Consider the following 17996-nt stretch of genomic DNA (forward strand, 5'->3'; position numbering starts at 1 on the left):
TCTGTTTACATCTTAGCCTCCCCAGATTCCACACGTGAAATTACACTGGATTGTTGTCGTTGTTATTATATACTTAGGGACTATTTTGAACCTACCCGAAAACATAAGGAACCACTTTGTCATTTTCTCACCAAATTAGAGTACCATAGATCCCAAAAAACTCAATACTTTCAATTCACACTTTCCTTCTTTTTTCCATTTCAAGATTCATCTCAACTTTCACTTCATACATTCAACAATGCTAACCCAAATTGCTCAAAAACTATGGAACCAAAGAATCATTGAAACCCCTTTGAATAATAAGAGATTTTATGGGGTAATACCAATGGTGATAGAACATTCTTCAAGAGGTGAAAGAGCATATGATATATTCTCAAGACTCTTAAAGGAGAGAATTGTTTGCATAAATGGCCCAATTAATGATGCAACTTCACATGTTGTTGTTGCTCAGCTTCTTTTTCTTGAATCTGAGAATCCATCTAAGCCTATTCACATGTACCTTAATTCCCCTGGTGGGGCTGTTACTGCTGGTTAGTGTTTTCTAATTGTTTGCGAAAATAACACTCTATGTCTATTTGGAGAAAATATTTACCTGAAATGACCCATATTTCTAATATTACCCGAAATGACCCTTTTATACATTATTATGCACTTTTATATAAGTTTTTTACATTATCTACAGTAAGTATAATGTTGTATATCGTGTGTATAAACACCGTTGTGAAAAAAAAGATGGCTATGCGGATGTAAATTAAAAATATGGCTACGTGGATGTAATATATTATGCTGGATTATATATTATCAAAATTATCCTCTTTTTTTCTTTTTTTTGGTAAAGTTTGGTTTAGTTTTGCCTTTATAAGCTTTGTGGTTGTGGAAATGAATGTGGGATTTGCTTAAATTGGAAGAGAAAGTATATATATTCAATATCAAGATTTGATTTTTATCTTGTTGGTTGTTTTTGGGATAAAACAATTGAATGTAGGGTGTGTTTGGTTCCATGGAAACTGTTTTCCTATAAGTGATTTTCCTACTTCTTTTCTTGTGTTTGGTATGTAAGCAGAAAATATTGTCCCAAAAGTATTTGTATAAAATTTAGACAAGTGTGGAGTGGGAGGTAGGGGTGCGGGGTAGCGGTGATGGGGTGGCGGTGGGGGGGGGGGTTGGGGGGGGTAAAATTTGGTTTAGTTTTGCTTTTGATAAACTTTGTGATTGTGGAAATGAAAGTGGGATTTAGCTTAAATTGGAAGAGAAATTGGATATTCAATATCAAGATTTGATTTTTAGCTTGTTGGCTGTTGTTAGTTGTCTTTGGGATAAAACAATTGAATGTAGTGTGTGTTTGGTATGTAAGCAGAAAATGTTGTCCCAAAAGCATTTGTATAAAATCTAGACAAAGCGTAGAGTGGGAGGTAGGGGTGCGGGGTGGTGGAGATGGGGGTTGTGGGGTATAGGGTAGCAGTGGGGTGTGTTGGAGGGGGGGTGGCGATGAGACAATCAGGGTGGAATGCCTCTCATAAAACTTGTTTTCCGTAGTTGCACTAGGAATTGTTTGCATTAATGGTCCAATTAATGATGCAACTTCGCATGTTGTCATTGCTCAGCTTCTTTTTCTTGAATCTGAAAACCCATCTAAGCCTATCCACAGGTTCCGTAACTCTCTTGGTGGGGCCGTTACTAATGGTCAGTGTTTTCTAATTGTTTCGCTTTGATTTGGTTCTTCTTCTTTTTTTTTTTTTTTTGGCTTTATAAGCTTTGTGGTTGTGGAAGAGAAATTAGATATGCAATATCAAGATTCGATTTTTATCTTGTTGGCTGTTATTGGTTGTCTTTGGGATAAAATGTTTTCCTGGGAGTGATTTTCTTACTTCTTTTCTTGTTTCTGGTATGTATGCAGAAAATATTGTCCAAAAGCATTTGTATAAAATTTAAACAAAGTGTGGGGTGGGAGGTAGGGGTGCGGGGTGGTGGAGATGCGGTATAGGGTGGGGTGTGTTTTGGGGTGGGGGGGTGGGGGATGAGACATTCACTGGTAGAACTTGTTTTCTGTACTTCCACTAGGATGGTTCTTGTTTTCTGTACTTCCACTAGGATGGTTCTTGTTTTCTGTACTTCCGCTAGGAAGGTTCTTGTTTTCCATAAACATTGACCAACCAAACATGTGAAAAGTGAACAATTTCTGGAAAATGTTTTCCTCCGTACCAAAACACACCCTTAGCTTAAATTAGAAATGAGATTAGATATTCATTATTCTATCTCAAGATTTGATTTTTATCTTGTTGTTGTTGGTTGTCTTTTGGATGAAACAATTGAATGTAGTTTTGTAGATTTTTCGGTTTTGCATCTCCTCAGAGGAAAATAATCTTTACAGGGAGAAGTGAAATGAAATTGAGATTTAGCTAAATTGGAAATGAGATTTGATATTCTATCTCAAGATTTGATTTTTATCTTGTTGTTGGTTGTCTTTGGGATGGAAAATTGAATGTACTTTTGTAGAGTTTTAGTTTTTGTATCTCCTTAGAGGAAAATAACGTTTACAGAGAGAAGTGGAAATGAAACTGGGATTTAGCTTAAAGTAATTTCTTGTTGTTGGTTATATCTGGGATAAGACAATCGAATGTAGTTTTGTAGAGTTTTAGTTTTTGCATCCTCAGAGGGAAAAAATCTTTACAGGGAGAAGTGAAACAAAAATGTGATTTGTGAAAAGATTTGATTTTTGAGAAGATTATGTAAACAGCTAACGTATTCTTCTGAGGACACAAAGCTCATATAGAGCACTTCCATATAGGCTGATTAAGGCTTAAGATGTTGTTGTTATACTTACATTAGGTCCAGCGTCACTGCATTTTCTTTTAGTTGAACAGTTGTGTGTCATTGTAGGGGAAAGTGTTAGATGCAGTAAACTCCTACATTTGCCTTAAAATTACTCCTGTATTTAGCATTGGAATAAAATGGACCTGTGTTGGGTATAATGGATAGAGAGGATTCATATTTTCCGACTCAGCCTAATTTGGAATTGAGCTATTCTGTATTGATATAAAGCATCGGGCACAAAAGGGGACACGGTAAATGTTTGGCTTTAGTAAGCTGCTGTTATTTTTTTTAATTTCTTCGGGATGAAATATTATCCTCATTTATTCCATGCTCTTTCCCGAATTCCACAATTATTTGTTTGTTCCTGACCTAGATGGTTAAGCTTCTAACCTTTTCCCCTAGCTTATTTACAGTTTCTCAATCTTATGAGGAAAAAAACTTCTATTATCTTTTTCCCTGAGTGCCATTTTGTTTTAATTGATCGTGATTTGCTTTCATATTTGATGTGGGAGTTGGACTGATAATACAAGAACAGGATAATGAGCTCTCCAAGTGTTATGATTTAACCTGCATATTTGGGTTTTAAGTTTGTTCTTATATCTCTTGTGAATCGAGTATGAAGAAGTGTTTGTTCTGTTGTTTTGGAGAAAGTTGCTAGCTTTTTAATCTTTTGTAATTTTGACTTCATTTCTCATCTAAGGCATATCCACTGACGTTTAGTTAGTACGATACTGCGTCAATGTCATCTATGATTTGATTCCAACGTGCAATCAACACTATGTCTGACTGTGAGACCGATTTAATATATTGAATGTGCCTAATAATTGCTGAGCCTGTGATAACTTCCATCATACTTGGTCTGAAAGAGATCTTAAGTTATAGTGGAATGCCTTGGGTCTTACTATAACTAGACCTTGGCCAAAGTCTGTCCTTTTTCAAACAAAAGAGCACGTATTTCTGCTAATAACGACCTGACAATTAAGTTTTGTTTTCCAGTTTGGATTACAGAATCTCAAATTATATATGCAAAGTTGGTTGACAATATGCGTGGTTATAGCTCGACGAGTACTTCTATTTTGGTCAGGTTAATGTGCTGATACTCTATTTCTGTGATTAAAGCTTGAACAAAGTGGCTTGGCATTGGGTTGCGATGAACTTGTAGCTAATTTAGAATCTGTCGTCTAGTTGTTCTTTATCTGATACCTTGGCAGGACAAAATTGCAAGATCATTTCCTTAAGTTATGTGCTCATTTTTAAGGACATTACTGTAGTTTTCCTGAAACACTGACTCAGTTTATCTTTTTTTTGCGTTGCTAGGTCTTGCTATCTATGATACAATGCAGTACATTCGATCTCCGATTAATACTATATGCCTAGGTCAAGCAGCTTCAATGGGATCCCTTCTATTAGCTGCGGGCGCAAAAGGTGAGAGACGATCTCTCCCTAATGCTTCGATTATGATTCATCAGCCTTCTGGTGGATATAGCGGGCAGGCTAAAGATTTGACAATCCACACTAAACAGATTCTTCGTGTGTGGGATACTTTGAACGATTTATATGCAAAGCATACGGGACAACCTATTGAAACGATTCAGAAGAATATGGATAGGGATTATTTCATGACACCGGAAGAGGCCAAGGAGTTTGGAATAATCGACGAGGTTATAGATGAAAGACCAATGGCTTTAGTAACTGATGCTATTGGTAATGAAGCCAAAGAAAAAGGATCAAGTTAGAATTTGCAGCAAGACTCACTCTACATTGTCGTCTTTGTTAACGTTACCATGCGCTAATTTACTTTGATGAGTTGATATCTCATTACTTTGTTTTCCCAGTCATTTCTGGGATTAGATTGAAAGCATCCTCTAAAACTAACTTCAAATTATGTGCCTAAAACTGCTGTTCTGAGCTGAGTCTCACAACAGTCGAGCACCAGAAATTTTCACCTTATTCCCTTAAGTAACTTTTGGTACTAATTTTTGGGCTACAGGTATTTAATAAACCTGAAAATTTTAGCACTTTGCAAGAGTAAGTTTTTTTTTTTTTTTTGGTCTAAGTTTACTGATTTTCATTTTGTTGCTGAACCATTGATTCTTTTCTTGGTTTCTTACTAAAAATAGGTGGAATACTGAATGATTCTTAACTCTAATAAATATTTGGATTTTGTCCTTAGATAAGAAACTAGTTGCTGGAGCCAAACTCAAAATATAAAAATAATGCGTAAGTTTTATCAAATAAGTATAATTTGTCACCTTTTTGGTACATAATTAATTTAATGTAGTTGCAGGTTATTCATATTTTGTTTATAAATTTTCATAATTATTAAAGTTTGTTCGTTATAAAATTGGATAGTCTTTTTAAAAAAAAAAAATCTATGAGGAAATAAGTTTGCTAGGAAAATTAGCAAATACAAAAGGACGTAAGTGATTCGATATTCTATAAACTAACATGATAAAGTATGATAATTACAACTCGTCGAAGATCATAAAATGGAAATTATTTTTGTATTGTTATGAATTTGTGAGCATGCGATTTTTATTTATAGATAGAAATAGATTTCTTTTGATATTTATTGATTTTCACTCATTATTTTATGTGTCAAGACTTTATGCTAGTCAGATATGTTTTTTTAACCTTAGTTTTAGACGAATTTAATACATAACCTAAATTCATATGAACCTCAAGAATCAATTTAGTTATTTGTACATGCTTAATGCTTAAAAAGATTCATTTTTGGTTAGTCAAACAAGAGATGTTAAAGATTATGCCACCTTCATTTTCAACACTAAACAATGTCATTCAATAATTTTTACTTTATTTGTAGGCACATATAATATCACTAGAGAAGTAAAATATTAGATGTTTTTACTTTATTTGTAGGCACATATAATATCACTAAAGAAGTAAAATATTAGATGTTTAATAGGGAGAAGATATGGTGAGGAACATATGACGTAAGGCATATTTAAATGTAAAGTAAGACCTAACAAATGTTTTAGTTGAAAAAGTTTTCTAACAAATCACTCATACCTAGAAATTAAGAAATTTTTTCACTAAATTATCCTTAATTAAATATTATCAATTTTATATGGTTTCTTGATAGTATATAAAAATTAACTTATCTAAATGAGGATAAATTTAACTATATATAAGGATTATATAAATAACGAAACAACAATTCTAATTTTTTATTTTTCGAACTGCTACACCTTTACATGAAATTGCACTTTGGTAACTTTTCAAACCAAAATGGAGGCAAATATATTAATTTGTATACTTTATAACTTGGACTAAGAAAGTTGTATAAAATGATACATTATAAATACTGTTAAAAACATGGTAAGTTCATCAAATTATTAACATTTAAAAAATTTGGTTAGATTAAAACTGAGCAAAGATATGACATATGTGTTGAACAATAAATAGTAGCCTAAAGAAATGCAAAATAAATACATTTTGAGTTATTTCTTAAAATAGTTTAAGTCATTGAGATAGTTAGTCTTTCACTGTGGGTGCACATATATAGGAATATATCAGTACATATATTTAACACATATATAGTTTTATATATATAATCCTATCTCTTGCTATTATTTTATTAAAGGAGAGGTACACAAAAAGTCATTGCATATTGCCAATTTAACAAGTATACAATGAAAAGACTTGAATCCCTTTGGGCAATTTGCACGATTGCCCTTATTCGGGGGTGATCTTTAATTTTTGTCCCTCAAATTGCTAGTGTTTATTCTTTTCCCTTAGTTTAAAATACTCCGAGGTTCCGGATTCAAATCCCGACTCAGTTAAAGAAAAAAATCGCAAGACAGAATTTCGTATAAAATTAGGTCTATTCGGGTAAAAGTTAGGCCTAGGCTTTAAGGCCTAACTTTTGTAGAGTTCCAGTAGAGTTTAAAAAAAAAAAAAAAAAAAATTCTCCCTTGCAAAATTTCGCAAGGCAAATTTCTACCTTAAAACAGAATTTTCATGAAGCCTTGCCTTTGCGATTTTTTTTTTTTTTTACTGAGTTGGAATTCGAACCCAGAACCTCGAGGTATTTTCGGCCCACTTTTTTATGCGAAGGGCAAATATTAAAGACCAACGCCTTTGAAGGGCAATCCGTGCAAAAAGTTTGAATCGTTTTTAGCATTGCTGCAACTTTAAAAAATAAATGAAAAATGAAAAATAAATTGTCCATGTGAAAATGTAGATTTTATGGAGATTGGGCAAAAAAAGAAAATATGTGCTATGGAGTAGAGTAATATGTGGGCCCTTAACTTTTGAAAAAAATTCTTGATAATTGCCAAGTTTTTGTTGTCTTTTGGGATATAATTGCCATCAAGCTTTCTGAAATTTACCAAAGCGCATAAAGGTAACTATGTAAATAAGGGCCAAAATAAGGACAAAAATCAAAACTATAAAGTTGTGAGGACTACAAAACTCATGGATTCTCCCTTATATACCGTAGTAATGTAGTTGGTTTCCAACTCCACAATAAGTTTGTTCATTTCCTTGGGGAATTTAAGCTACCTCAAGAAAACCTTTTTAAGCTGTAAATTGTGTAACCTCATGCAGGGCTTGAACTGATAAAGTTGGAGGAGCCTTAGCGTAACTGGTAAAGTTGCTACTATGTGACCTGGAGGTTATGGGTTCAAGCTGTGAAAACAGTCTCTTGCAGAAATGCAAGGTAAGACTGCATACAATAGACCCTTGTGGTCCGATCCTTTCCCGAATTCCGCACATAGTGGGAACTTAGTGCACCGGTCTGCCTTTGCCTTTGTTATGCAGGGCTTGAACATCACAACCTTAAAAAGTTTCTGTACGACAAAGGTTGATCTTTTTTGTGAGTCTTATAAGGTTCTTTTCCCCCTTGCTATGATAGTTACCATTCAAAATTATTACAAAAAATTCCAATAACCAAAGATCAATTTCATACTTTCACCTAGCTATGTTTTCTTTACTTACTATCCATGGAACAATTCAGAGTACTGCCATATAACATAAGCTCTTCTTATGACATGTCGAGTTTTCATTTTGCCTCAACAGCTTTCAGAACTTTTTTCTCAACATCTTTTATACATGTGTGATAAATATTCTACCAAAGACAAGCCACAAAAGCAAGGCAAATTACAACGACTAATAGTTTCCGCTGAATAAAAGTAGAAAGAGAGAAGCTACAATCTCCTCTGTGATTCAATGAAAATTTAACAATGAATGAATAATGAAGGAGGATTGTCTTAAAGTATACTGCTAATTGAGAACACTATTAAAGCACATGTACTAGGAAATATAAGGAAACAAAGCAAGACAAACACAAATTCTCTTCCAGCACAAATAAATATGAGCTAGAGGTCAAGTTTTCACTTTCCCTTTGTTCAAACACAAATTGTCTTCCAACACAAATAAAAATCAGCTAGTGGTCCAGTTTTCACTTTCCCTTTGTTCAAACACAAATACAAGAAGAACAAGCCTTTGCTTGCTAGTAAAGTACACGCGATCCCTGCTTACGAAAAATGCTTGGACCATATGTGGACATAAACATATCCCACAAGAGAGGAGATTGCAAGGACTCAAAGAGGTTTACTGGAATGAGGGCTGCTATGCCGACTGGAATGAGTATCCATCGCTTTTTCTGACCAAAAATGAGGTAAATCGTAGCACCAAATGCTATCATCAGAGATGTCATTGAAACGAATAGCGCACTAAGGCCTAGAATTAATCTCTTTGGAAGTCGTTTAAGAAAATCCTCTTCTGCATATCTCGAAGTGAGGATAGACAAAAACATTAGCACAGAGGCAACAGAAGAGAATTGACAGAATGCAACCGAAACAGCAAAAACCGTGAAGGCCTTTTCGTTGGAGAAGAGTGGAAAACCACTGTTTTGGTTGTTTCCACCTGGCACAGTGATGGCTGCCGCAAATCCTACTGTTGCTGTCAGGGCTGCCACAAATATGCAGGAATTTGCAGTTTCTTTCATCCATTTCTGTCTTTTTTTAACCAATTCCTTGTGTTCCTCAGTGAACACCATATTTGGAGTTTTTCCATTAGAGTTTCTCTTTGATCTGAATGTTGGGTGAACAAACTTTTCCACTTCCTACATAAACATAGATACCAAAATGGAAATGTTCAAGCATTTTACAGGTAATGCTAAGGACAGTAGCCAAAAGCATAGACAAGTTTCCTTAATTAGTTGAAGCTACATGCCTGGCATCAATCGTCAATTGACATTTGATTATGGTGGTTTTCTTGGCGATCCGTTAATTTCTTAAAATAGCTTATGGTATGAGCTCTACTGTTCCATTATAACTATTTTGCATTTTAAGGCGTGCTCTAATTATTTCCTTCAAACAAAGTGATTCACAAGCATACCCCAAAAAACCTAAAAATAAACAAAATTAAACCACTTGGGTTCTTGAACCAAGTTATAAAGGTGAAGCTCATACCTGAAACCATTGTAATTCACGCTGCATTTGCAGAGCTGCACCAGAGATAAGATTAAGGCGGCCAAGGGGTGCTAGCTTTCCAGCCATATGTAATATATTGTTCCCTGAAGTGTCTTCATTTGCTGTTACCAAATATTTATATGCACTTAACTGATATATAAGGTTAAACACTTTCTCATAACGATTTATTACTGCAAGGTGAAATAAGTTATGATGCTCAGAATCAGCAAACCAAATTGCGTCTGGGTAGCGTTCTATAATTTCTTCTATGATTGCAGAAGTTCCTGAACTTGCCGCCGAAAGAAGTGCCGTTCTAAGTACTGGCTCCATATCCTCAGCGAAATAATGTTTCATAAGTTCCTCACAAAGACATTTCACAATTTTAAGAGCCGCTTCATGCATCAATTTTGTTTCCCTAATTTGTCTGATTGGTCTTGCTGTAAACAATAACAACTTTCTTAGAACATGATATGGAACTAACAAATAGTGCATCATGAGATGATAAATTTCTTAAGAAGATTTTATTCCACTACATCAAACTGTATTGTCAATTATCCTAGTATAGAGTAGGAACAAACTATCACAAGAGTAACATAATAGTCCCCAAACACATGAAGTCATGGCCCATCTACTACTATTTTGCTCTTATCACAAGTCACTATTATTAACATTATAACTTAGATATTTTCTATGTCCAACTCCCTATCACACGTCTTAGTGCATTTGTCAATCAGTTCTGTAAGTGTCAACACTTTCTTACAGGAATGTGATTAACCTACTCAGGTACATCAGGAAACTAGAAGTGTTTATTTTTCAAAAAAGAAGTTCTTAGTTTGAAGAGATAAGGTGTTTGGCCAAATTTCAAGAGAAAGAAATGTTGGGTCCATCCCTTATTTTAGAGAAGAAAACACTTCCCTTGTTTTGAGGAAGAAAACACTTCCCTTGTTTTAAGGAAGAAAACATCTTCCTTGTATTTGGCAAATTGTCAAGTGCTTGCTTGAGTCACCAATGACATCAAGAGGTTCATCTCACACCTATAAATAGGGAAGCTTTCTCATTTGCTAAACACACCAAATTGAAGAAGACAACACATCCCAAAGAGAGAAAAATCTAAGAGAAATACTCTTAGTGAAAGGCCTAAGTAAGAGAAGGTCTTTGAGAGAATTTTTGTGTGGTAAAATTCTTGAGTGTCATTGGGATTGGGTTGTGAGGTTGAGTGTTGTAAACACTTGTAATATTTCTTCTTTAATAAGATGCAAAGAACGTGACGTAAGCTCTCGCATTGAGGGTGAACCACTATAAATCTCGCGTGTGTTATTTATTCTTCGCTTACATCACGGCGTAAGTAGGTTCCTTTTGCCTAAGGAGATTGGTATTTAAGTGGTCCAAATTTCGTGACCCTCCAATCTTTCCCGGAATCTGCTTACAAAAGTCGGATTTGGGATTTTAAATCCTAACAATCGGTATCGAGCAACGAGGTTGTGTTGTGATTTAGAAACGATGGGAGGCGAAGATTTACCACGCACGGCATCGGTAAATTGATGGTAGATTTTGCATTCTGAGAATGCAAATTGAAGATTATTTATATGAGCGTAAAAACTTCATGAACCTGCGAGTCCAAAACAGAGGGTATGAAATGCAGGTGATTGGGATCTCCTCGACAGACAAGTTAAAGTCATTCGGTCGACGCTCAAAGAACGTTGCTCACAACGTAGCAAAGGAAAAGACCACCGGGGCAGAGATATGATGAAGGTATTGTCGATATGTATGAGAAGCCTTCGGCAAATAATAAGGTATTTCTCGTGAAGAAACTATTTCATCTAAAGATGATGGAAAATGCTCATGTATTTGCGCATTACGTAAATGAATTCAATACCATTGTAAATCAATTGTCATCGGTAAAAATTGATTTCGATGATGAAGTGCAAGCTCTAATTTTGTTGGCATCCCTACCAAATAGGCGGGAACCAATGGGAAGGCGTTAGTAATTATTTCAAAGAATAAACTAAAGTTCAACGATGTTAGGGATCGTATCCTTGTGATGGGAAGTGCGGGGCCATTACGGAGAGGCGTCGCGGGTTCGCTTTTAATGTTGAAAACGAAATTTCGTAATGGCTGCAAACTACAACCGAAATAGGGGCGGATCGAAGTCAAGGAATGGCGAGTGGGTCAATCCACACCGGGACGAACACGTGAGTGTTGAACCGTGGAAAACCAAAGTCACTTCAAGAAAAGCTGCAGGCGCAAAGCATGAAGGAGGATGGAAGAAGTGGGCCGGAATCAACGCCGTTACGGAAGACAAGGATGCGTTATATTATCCGGTTAATGACAGATAGACTCTTAGGTGCTTCGACTCGGGAGCGTCTTTCATACCACCCCACATCATGATATAATGACAAACTACGTGGCCGGGAATCTCGGCAAAGTTTATTTAGCCGATGGAGAGCTAGACGTTGTTGGCACGGGGGACATTAATTAAGATGTCAAATGGATCCTCGTGGAAGATTACAAAAGTTAGACATGTTCCAAAGCCGATGCGAAACCCGATCTCGGAGGTCGGCTTGATGATGAGGATATGATCTCAATTTTGGTAACGGGTCTTGGAAGGTGGCGAAAGGTGCTATGGTAGTTGGCCGAGGAAACATTGGCACTACTTACGATTTACTAAATTGCCGTGACTTACGTTGTGGTCACAACACAGAAGACGATTTGTGGCATTGTGTTACTGGGACATATCGACGAGAGGGACGGTTACAGACAAATGGCTTAATTCGAGCTGACGGTGGACCTTCATACGCGCGGTAGCCGTTTCTCGAAAACAAAGCGAGTAAGCTTCTCAAATGCGAGCCGAGGAGTTGAAGGTCGAAAAGGCTGGGTTCGGTGCACGCGACGTGGGACCTACCAACCATTCCTCTCTTGGAGGATCACACTACTACGTGACCTTCATTGATGATTCAACCGGGAAGGTGTGGGTTTATTTTATGAAAAATAAATCCGATGTGTTTAGTGTATTCAAAAGATGGAAAGCCATGGTCGAGAATGAAACAAACCTCAAGTTGAAGTGTTTGAGGTCCGACAACGGCGGAGAATACATTGATGGTGATTTCAAACGGTATTGTGCCGATAATGGAATCAAGATGATGAAGACTATTCTGGAACGCCGAACAAAATGGAGTAGCAAAGAATGAACCGAACGTTGAACGAGCGTGCTCGGAGTATGAGAATACACTCGGGATCGCCCAAGACATTCCGGGCGGATGCAATAATACCGCGGCACTTCTCTTAATTAACCGGGACCGTCGGTTCCTTGGATTTCGGGAATTCCGGAAAAGTACCGAGTGGCGAAGGTAAATCTTTCATTTCGAAGTGTTCGTACGCTTATCATATGTTCATAATGATGATACGGCTAGAAGCAAGCTTGATCCAAAATCAAAGAAGTGTTACTTTATTGGCTATGGTGACAAAGCTTGGTTATCGATTTTGGGATGAACAAAATCGGAAGATCATCCGGCAGGAATGTTGTCTTCAATGAAGAGGTAGTGCGTAAAGACAAGTTGCAAAAAATTCGAATGTCAGGGACAAGGAATCGGAAATAGTCGATTTGAGGACTTTTCCACACACAGTTATAGCCAGTCACAATGGCGCAGTAGGAACAAATAATCCGAGAAGATGTGATGAAAGTGCGGACGAAACAAATCGACGGACGCCAATCACGAAGCTGGGTAGATCATCCAGGATCGGGAAGCCGATTCACCAGAACTCTCCATCCCTCAACTACATTCTACTCACCGATAGGGGTGCCGAATGTTATGAAGAAAACAAGTCGATGAATCGACTAAGTGGGAGCCGGTAAAAGATGAGATGGACTCCCTATCGGCAAATCATACATAATGGAATTAGCCGAATTGCCAAAGGATAAAGAGGCATTGCAAAACAAATGGGTTTATCGGATAAAGGAAGAACCCAACGGGAAGAAGGCATTATAAAGCAAAAGGTTGCAAGGGATTTCAACGAAAGAGGGCATCAAACGCTCATGAAGAATATGTGAGGAAAGTTATCAAAAAGTTCAACATGCATGATGCCAAGCCGCCAACACTCTCGGCGAGACTTTCGGTGTCAAAGGATCCGATCGTCGACAACCGAGGATGAGAAAAGCATGGACAAGATACCGGACATTGCACATGCGGTGGGAGTTGTCGGCCGATTTATGAGCAATCCGAAAAACAACACCGGGAGGCGGAAGTGGATATTCGATATACGAAAGGTAGCTCGAGTTGACTCAGATTTCCGAAAATCAAAACGGATTGCAAGGTTATGTTAATGCGACAACGGTGGTGATGTTGACAAGCGAAGCCGTGTTCGGCTCGTTGGCCACACGAAGTATGAAACTAGGAAAGAGTCGCTCGCATCGATCAAAGCGTGAAGACAAATTAAAATTAGTCTTCAAAGTGGGAGAGATTTGTTGGTCCATCCCTTATTTTAGGGAAAAAAACACTTCCCTTGTTTTGAGGAAGAAAACACTTCCCTTGTTTTAAGGAAGAAAACATCTTCCTTGTATTTGGCAAATTGTCAGTGCTTGCTCGAGTCACCAATGACATCGAGGTTCATCTCACACCTATAAATAGGAAGCTTTCATTTGCTAAACACACCAAATCAAGAAGACAACACATCCCAAAGAGAGAAAAAAATCTAAGAGAAATACTCTTAGTGAAAGGCCTAAGTGAGAAGGTCTTTGAGAGAATTTTGTGTGGTAAAATTCTTGAGTGTCATGGGATTGGGGTTGTGAGGTCGAGTGTTGTAAACACTTGTAATATTTCTTCTTTAATAAGATGCGCAGCCCAGCGTGGACGTAGCTCTACATCGAGGGTGAACCACTATAAATACATGTGTGTTATTTATTCTTCGCTTACATCACGGCAAGTAGGTTACGTCTAAGGAGATTGGTATTTAAGTGGTCCAGCTGTGACCCTCCAATCTTTCCTGGGAATCTGCTTACAAAAGTCGGATTTGGGATTTTAAATCCTAACAAGAAAGTGTCTTTGAGTAGTAGTAAAAGTGGCTTTAACTTTTTCAAGACAAAATACACTTGCACAATATTTTAAATGTACCAAACTATTCGAACAGTATAGAGGAAGTCTAAACTCATGCGTTGTCGAGAACACATCTATGACCAAAGTCTCATAACAGGCTCCCACTCCATATGTATTGATCTTTTTTGATAAATAAGGAAATTTGAAATATATGAAGCAGTATCAAGTGATTGCTGGAGAAATTGACCAGTTACAACCAAAGGTTATTGGATTTTACTTTTTACATTTTAATTAAAATGAAATTGAAAGACTTAATTAAAGTCTCTCATAATAAATATTTCAAATCATGTATCGACATAGAAACAATACTAGCAATTTAAAAGTGAATCTTTACACTCTTCTTTCGTAATTTGGCGCTCAAAAGAATATTTGAAAAGAATGGCCCAATATAAACTGCTTCTGTAATACCAACAAAAGTGCTTATCAAATAATTTGATCAAACACAAACTACTACTAACCGAAAGTACTTTTGCTGAAACTCCTGACAAAAAATACGTTTAATAATAAGCAGATTTTGAAAATTTGGCTAAATAGATTAGCCTATATAGGTAGAGGACTATATGCAAATGTGGGTGTAATAAAGTTAGTATCAACAACGTAGTTTGTGCTAATAATATGTGAATTACTTTTCTAGACAAGATTTAGGCCTATATTAAATATTGCATGCTAATGCCACCATAAGAGATCAAATATTAACTTACTTGTTGTTTTCCAAATTTTGTGAGGTGTGGGAATAGTATAAATCATTGTCTTTCTCATGATCCACATGATAACTGTAAGGTAGAATGCTTCAACAATTACTCAAATAATCCCAGAAGTGGACATTTGATTTGCTACCAGTTTTATCTGATAAAATTGTCTTTATTTCAATAAGACAATTTTGTTTCAAAAATCTGAAAGTCCACCTCAAAACCTTAATCTTAAAAGCTCTTATAATTTATGCAGGACAACTAAAACTCGGTACCATCATACATGTGCAACCTAGTTTTAGGGTTCACAAATGAATTTAATACAAACATACTAGTGTGAAAATGAACCATTATGGCAAGTACTTCATAAACGATAAACTAGATTATAAAAATCTGTAATACAGACCCCAACGAATGTAATAAGGATATATACTTTTCGACTTTTTTTTTTCCGGTAAGATCTAATTATTTCTAATGGGCAATATGGAGGGTCTGATTTTGTGGTCTTCAAAACTCAAACATCATTTGAATGGAGGAATCCAGATACAAGCAAGTCGTAGCCGTCTCCATCATTATCAAAACAAGAAAAGACAATAATACTAATAATGTTAGGGAAAGTCAATATGATTATTTTTAAGGTGATAGAGGCCAAACATATCATGTTACCTACAGTATTAAGAAAGTACTTACCAACGTAATTCATACATCTATAGATCTCCCTAGCAGGCCATTTTAGAATGGTGATGAAGCATGGACATTTTATGAAACACTCCCATGTTGACACACATATAGGAGGCTGTCCCCAGGGGCTCGTGGGCGGGTCTATGGCTGTTATCTGGACTTCAACAAGAGACTTCTCAATGTCTGCCAATCTGATCTGTAAATTTGCGTGTGTGACTTCACAAGAAAAACAAGGTAATTAGGTTTTCAGATACAACACTTTCAGAAGTAATGTTTTCACTTTATTTTCTATTTTCTATCATTCAGTTATTCATTTTGAATCTCCAGTTAGAGATTCTTTTCCTTCAAAACTACAGATTTGACTATCATCACTCTCTATAAACTATTTAATCTGGTGGGGTCTGATGGTTTAGGTCTATGGGAAAGCTGGCTTGTTGTTCTATCGCTTTTATGTGATATTTCTGAGTTCTATAATGCTAATTTGATTTTGATACCAAAAAAAACAGATCCTTAGGTTTCTCCTATTACCTCTTTTGTCAGCGACAAGATCAATTTTTAAACTTTTTCTTTTATGAGATCGGGAAAGGCGTTCCTTAGTAGATATCAAAGTTTTGCATAAGAACTGTCTAGATATGAGATTCTTTTTCCTTCAAAACTTATATATCAGCAAGAAGACATCATTCTGTGGTTAACATTTAACCAGGCCACCAGCAGGATCTGATGGAACCCAAATTGAAGATTTTATCTGGGGGCAGGGGTGTGTTTAATTTAATCCCTTGGGACCCCTCACAAGTGTAGCAATACTATCTCTTGAAGGTACATAAACAGAAGAAAATACTATTGCAGGTGATAACATGAATATAGTACGAATAGAACCAGAATAAAGTAACTGCTGCCAGAAACTTAGTTGAGTTCCACTACGAAATGCAGAAGGTTTCGCAGCCATCAAGCTCAAAAGGGATTCATTATTGTCGCCATAAAACTCTGCCCGGCCTAAACCAAGATGACGTTGAACCAGAGCTAGCAGCAAATCTGTTTCATACAAATAAGAAAATCTTCAAATGGTCATCGAACTTACAATTTTTTCCTACAAAAGCCACTAAACTATTTTTTGGTACTAGAAAGTCACTCAATCATATATATATATATATATATATATATATATAAAATCAACCAAGAGCCCCGGATGGGCTTATGACACATCAAAAAAGTCGAGTAATTTATCTTTTTTGTCATTTTTTTCCCATTTTTACCTACTTTTCTATTTCTGCTTATGTATTTACCCACACCGAAAAGTCACTTCTTCAGTTTTCTTAATTACACCTCTTCTGTTCCCTACTATTTCTCCTATTATTTCTCCCATACATTACTAACAATTGTAACAAGGTTGCACCTTTTTAATTTTCTTAATTTAACTTCCTCTCTTCCTACTATTTCTCCATCAGTTCACCAAGTAACACTTGCCCCCACCACCCTACGTTAACTTTCTTTTCCATTTCCTTTGTCTGAGATAAATGAAGGAATTCAAAGCGGTGAACAAAAAATACCAAAGCATACTTACCTATGAGACATTTGGAGATGGAACAAAGTCAAGATTGACGTGGGAGGAGAAGATTGCACAGAGAATGATCCATTGTTAGGAACTATGTTTTCCTTTTCTTTTCTTTTCTAGGACTTTCAGAGAGTTTTTTTGTTTTTTGGTTTTGTTTTACTTTTGACCTATTTGCCTTTTCTTACTAAATCAATAAAATAGTCAGTGGGCCCTGCTCACTGACCTTAATTAAAAAAAATAAAAAAATTCCTTCATTAGGCTTGTCATTTACTTTATGTTTAGTTGGGGCTTTTTGCCGTCTTTGATTTACATTTCTATCATTGTTGTAGTCTTTGTTATTATGATGTTTATGGTTCCGTTATGGTTTCTATCATTTGAATTACAGTTTATTGTTGTCTATTGTATATCATGCTATTTATATACAATAATCAAATAAAGTAGTTCTTTAAATGCTTTTTCTGTCTTCTATTGCCTGTTATAATTAAATATTGTTTCTCAAAATTCCGGCCATTACCATTCATAATACTCAAATAATTTTTTCCTCTTTTGAAGAGACAAGGAAGAAACTAAAGCAGATAAGAGGAACAGTAGAAGAATGATGCTGGACAGAAATGGATACATCAACAATAAGGAGAATAACACTTTCACAACTATCGTCTTAAATCTTGCCATTCATTGTCAAGGAGTAACAACAAAGTCAAACATTAATCTATCAATTTTGAAGGTACTTAAC

At 36.1% G+C, this 17996-nt stretch overlaps 2 protein-coding genes and 1 long non-coding RNA gene across 5 annotated transcripts in view; 2 read left to right on the forward strand and 1 right to left on the reverse strand.

Annotated features, from left to right (window-relative positions):
* The first annotated feature begins 231 nt into the window (after positions 1–231).
* LOC132060284 (ATP-dependent Clp protease proteolytic subunit 2, mitochondrial-like) lies at positions 232–4649 on the forward strand. The gene is made up of 2 exons (XM_059453246.1): positions 232–530; positions 4132–4649. The coding sequence occupies exons 1-2, from the start codon at positions 239–241 to the stop codon at positions 4548–4550; spliced, it is 711 nt and encodes a 236-aa protein (XP_059309229.1). The 5' UTR covers positions 232–238; the 3' UTR covers positions 4551–4649.
* A 3635-nt stretch (positions 4650–8284) lies between these two features.
* Positions 8285–17996, reverse strand: part of LOC132060282 (ankyrin repeat-containing protein NPR4-like) — a 58393-nt gene continuing 48681 nt past the window's right edge. Inside the window, exons 4-7 of one of the 3 annotated variants that reach the window (XM_059453243.1) lie at positions 16588–16743; positions 15721–15927; positions 9252–9373; positions 8285–8902 (exon numbers count right to left, since the gene is read on the reverse strand). In XM_059453243.1, the coding sequence (XP_059309226.1) occupies positions 8288–8902; positions 9252–9373; positions 15721–15927; positions 16588–16743 (1100 nt within the window). In that variant the 3' untranslated portion in view covers positions 8285–8287. Of the gene's footprint in view, positions 8903–9251; positions 9689–15720; positions 15928–16587; positions 16744–17996 lie in introns of all 3 variants that reach the window. The other 2 variants (XM_059453240.1, XM_059453242.1) reach the window with 2 other exon arrangements.
* LOC132060285 (uncharacterized) lies at positions 10022–14461 on the forward strand. The gene is made up of 2 exons (XR_009415911.1): positions 10022–10127; positions 14286–14461. It is a non-coding gene; the product is annotated as an uncharacterized LOC132060285 (long non-coding RNA).

The sequence above is a fragment of the Lycium ferocissimum genome, chromosome 6 (genome assembly GCF_029784015.1).
Source record: "Lycium ferocissimum isolate CSIRO_LF1 chromosome 6, AGI_CSIRO_Lferr_CH_V1, whole genome shotgun sequence".
Classification (NCBI taxonomy): domain Eukaryota; kingdom Viridiplantae; phylum Streptophyta; class Magnoliopsida; order Solanales; family Solanaceae; genus Lycium; species Lycium ferocissimum.

Excerpts from the sequence above, each read along its gene's own strand:
- LOC132060284 (XM_059453246.1), top strand. The coding sequence starts at position 239 with ATGCTAACCCAAATTGCTCAAAAACTATGGAACCAAAGAATCATTGAA. Across the intron at positions 531-4,131 it reads TGGTGGGGCTGTTACTGCTG|GTCTTGCTATCTATGATACA; the intron begins GTTAGTGTTTTC and ends TTGCGTTGCTAG.